The following is a 3,316-nucleotide window of genomic DNA, read 5'->3' as shown; positions in this document are numbered from 1 at the left end:
CAGGGAGATCGATTTTAGGATTGATGTGATGCCAGGCACCCAACCTGTAGTCATTCCACCGAATAGAATGGCACTGGCAGAATAAAAAGTGCTGAAGGAACAACTAGAGGATTTTCTAAAGAAGGGGTTTCATCCGACCGAGTGTGTCGCCTTAGGGTGCACTGGTCCTATTTGTCAGAAATAAAGATGGGTCATTGCGGATGTGTATTAACTACAGATAACGACATGAACTACAGAAGGATGGTGGCCTTTTCCCAAGCTACTAAGGCTCGAAAGTTAAAGTACAGGATGGAACGAGAAAGTAACAGTAGAGCCCGATCAGCGGGCATCCTTGGAGATTCATTCGGAGGCGGGAGATTAGCTGTTTGGGGAGGATCATCAGAGCCATCCCAATCTTATGCTTAGTCTTCAGCCAGTGCACCGCCATCAGGGCACGGTCAGTAGCTAGGGAGTCACATTAGTCCCAGCCATGGCAGCAGGGGGTACCACCATAAGGACCGGTCGGGAGGGAGATCCCAACAGCAGCAGAGGGTCCCATGCCCAAAATGTGGGAGGATACGTTTGGGAGTCTGCTACCAAGACATGCCAGTATGTTATGGCTATGGAATGAGAGGCCATATTTAGAGGGATTGTCGTGCGTCCCGCCAGGGGGCGGGCAGGGGCACTGCTCAATCATCTAGTCCTTCAGCTATTATATCTTCAGCACACCCTCCAATTCGAGGCTCTCCAGCACCCTCTGGGTGGGGTGCAACTAGGGGTGGTGCACATAGTTCGGGAGGACCCAGTCGGTTCTATACTATGAGTGGTCGTCAGAGTGTAAAGGCTTCCCCAGATGTTGTTATAGGTATATTGACTGTTCAATCTCATGACGTGTATGCTCCTATTGATCCCGAGTCTTCTTTATCCTATGTTACTCCTTATGTTGCTACAAGCTTCGGGATAGAACAAGAACATCTTCATGAGTCGTTCTATGTATCTACTCCGATTGGCGAGTCTATTACGGCCATACGGGTTTATAGGGATTGTGTTGTCATAGTGCGGGGCCGGGATACCATGGTCGATCTTATTAAACTGGGAATGATTGATTTTAATGTATTAATGGAAATGGACTGGCTTTATTCATGCTTTGTCAAACTCGATTGCCGAACTAGGATCATGAGGCTTGAGTTTCCTAAAAAGCCAGTTGTTGAGTGGGAGGGAAATAATGTTATGCCAAAAGGTAGGTTTATTTCTTACCTTAAGGCCATGAAGATGACCAGGAAGGGGTGCATTTATCATTTGGTCCGAGTTGCGGACACCACTTTTGAGGTGCCTACCCTTGAATCTGTACCAATTGTGAATGAATTCCTCGGTGTGTTTCCGAACAAGCTCCATGGGATTCCTCTAGACAGGGAGATCGATTTTAGGATTGATGTGATGCCAGGCACCCAACCTATATCCATTCCACCTTATAGAATGGTCGGCATAATTAAAATAGCTGAAGGAATAACTGAAGGATTTGCTAGAGAAGGGTTTCATCTGACCGAGTGTGTTGCCTTGGGGCGCACCTGTCCTCTTTGTTAAAAAAAAAATGGGTCGCTGCGGATGTGTATTGACTACCGGCAACTACATGAACTACGGAAGGATAGTGGCCTTTGCCCAAGCTACTGAGGCCCAAAAATTAAAGTATAGGATGGAACGAGAAGATAACAGTAGAGCCCGATCAGCGGGCAACCTTGGGAATTCATTCGGAGGCGGGAGAACAGCTTTTTGGGGAGGATTATCAGGGCCATCCTAGTCTTATGTTCAGTCTTAAGCCAGTGCACTGCCATCAGGGCACGGTCAGCAGAAGGGAAGTCGTTTTAAACCCAGCTAGGGCAGCAGGGGGTCCCACCATCAGGGTCGATCAGGAGGGAGATCCCAGCAACAGCAGACGGTCCCATGCCTAAAATGTGGGAGGATACATTCGGGAGTCTGCTACCTAGACATGCTAGTATGTTACGGATGCGGGATGAGAGGCCATATTCAGAGGGATTGTCGTGCATCCTGCCAAGGGGCGGGTAGTGCCACAACTCAGTCATCCAATCCTTCAGCTACTACATCTTCAGCACACCCTCCATCTTGAGGCTCTATAGCACCCGCTGGGCGGGGTGCAGCTAGGGGTGGTGCACAGAGTTCGAGAGGACCCAGTCGGTTCTAAGCTATGAGTGGTCGTCAGAGTGCAGAGGGTTCCCCAGATGTTGTTACTGGTATATTGACTGTTCAATCTCTTGACGTGTATGCTCTTATTGATCCCGTGTCTTCTTTATCCTATGTTACTCTTTATGTTGCTTCAAGCTTTGGCATAGAACCAGAACAACTTCATAAGTTGTTCTCTAAATCTACTCTGGATGGCGAGTCTATTACAGCGACACGGGTTTATAGGGATTGTGTTGTCACAGTGCGTGGCCAGGATACCATGGCCGATCTTATTGAACTGGGAATGATTGATTTTGATGTAATAATGGCAATGGACTAGCTTTATTCATGCTTTGCCAAACTCGATTTCCGAACTAGGATCATGAAGCTTGAGTTTTCTAACGAGCCAGCTGTTGAGTGGGACGGAAATAATGTCATGCCAAAAGGTAGGTTTATTTCTTACCTTAAGGCCACGAAGATGATCAGGAAGGGTGAATTTATCATTTGGTCCGAGTTGCGGACACCACTATTGAGGTGCCTACCCTTGGATTTGTACCATTGTGAATGAACTCCCCGGTGTGTTTCTAGACGAGCTCCCTAGGATTCCTCCAGATAGGGAGATCGATTTTTGGATTGATGTGATGCCAGGCACCCAACCTATATCCATTCCACCTTATAGAATGGCGCCGGCAGAATTGAAAGAGCTGAAGGAACAACTGAAGGATTTGCTAGTGAAAGGTTTCATCCGACCGAGTGTATCACCTTGGGGCGCACTGATCCTCTTTGTTAGAAAGAAAGATGGGTCGCTGCGGATGTTTATTGACTACCGGCAACGACATGAATTACGGAAGGATGGTGGCCTTTACCCAAGCTTTTGAGGCTCGAAAGTTAAAGTATAGGATGGAACGAGAAGGTAATAGTAGAGCCCGATCAACAGGCAACCTTGGGGATTCATTTGGAGGCGGGAGATTAGCTTTTAGGGGAGGATCATCAGGGCCATCTGTTACACCCCGCAGCATTACGTCGATGTTATGCTCTGCAGTAATATATTACGATGATGTTACCCTCTGCAGTAAAACATTAAGATGATGTTGCGCTTCACAGTAATAAGTGATGACAGTATTGCGCTAAGAAGTATTACATTACGGTGATGTTACGC

The 3,316-nt window shown here is 47.4% G+C and overlaps 1 protein-coding gene across 1 annotated transcript; it reads left to right on the top strand.

Annotated features, from left to right (window-relative positions):
- The first annotated feature begins 798 nt into the window (after window positions 1-798).
- On the top strand, window positions 799-1,563 carry LOC138874993 (uncharacterized). The gene has a single exon (XM_070153796.1). It carries the CDS (start codon window positions 799-801, stop codon window positions 1,561-1,563), a length of 765 nt encoding a protein of 254 aa, XP_070009897.1.
- Window positions 1,564-3,316: the final 1,753 nt, after the last annotated feature.

Source organism: Nicotiana sylvestris, chromosome 8 (genome assembly GCF_000393655.2).
Source record: "Nicotiana sylvestris chromosome 8, ASM39365v2, whole genome shotgun sequence".
NCBI lineage: Eukaryota > Viridiplantae > Streptophyta > Magnoliopsida > Solanales > Solanaceae > Nicotiana > Nicotiana sylvestris.
This window is presented reverse-complemented; position numbering and strand designations above follow the sequence as displayed.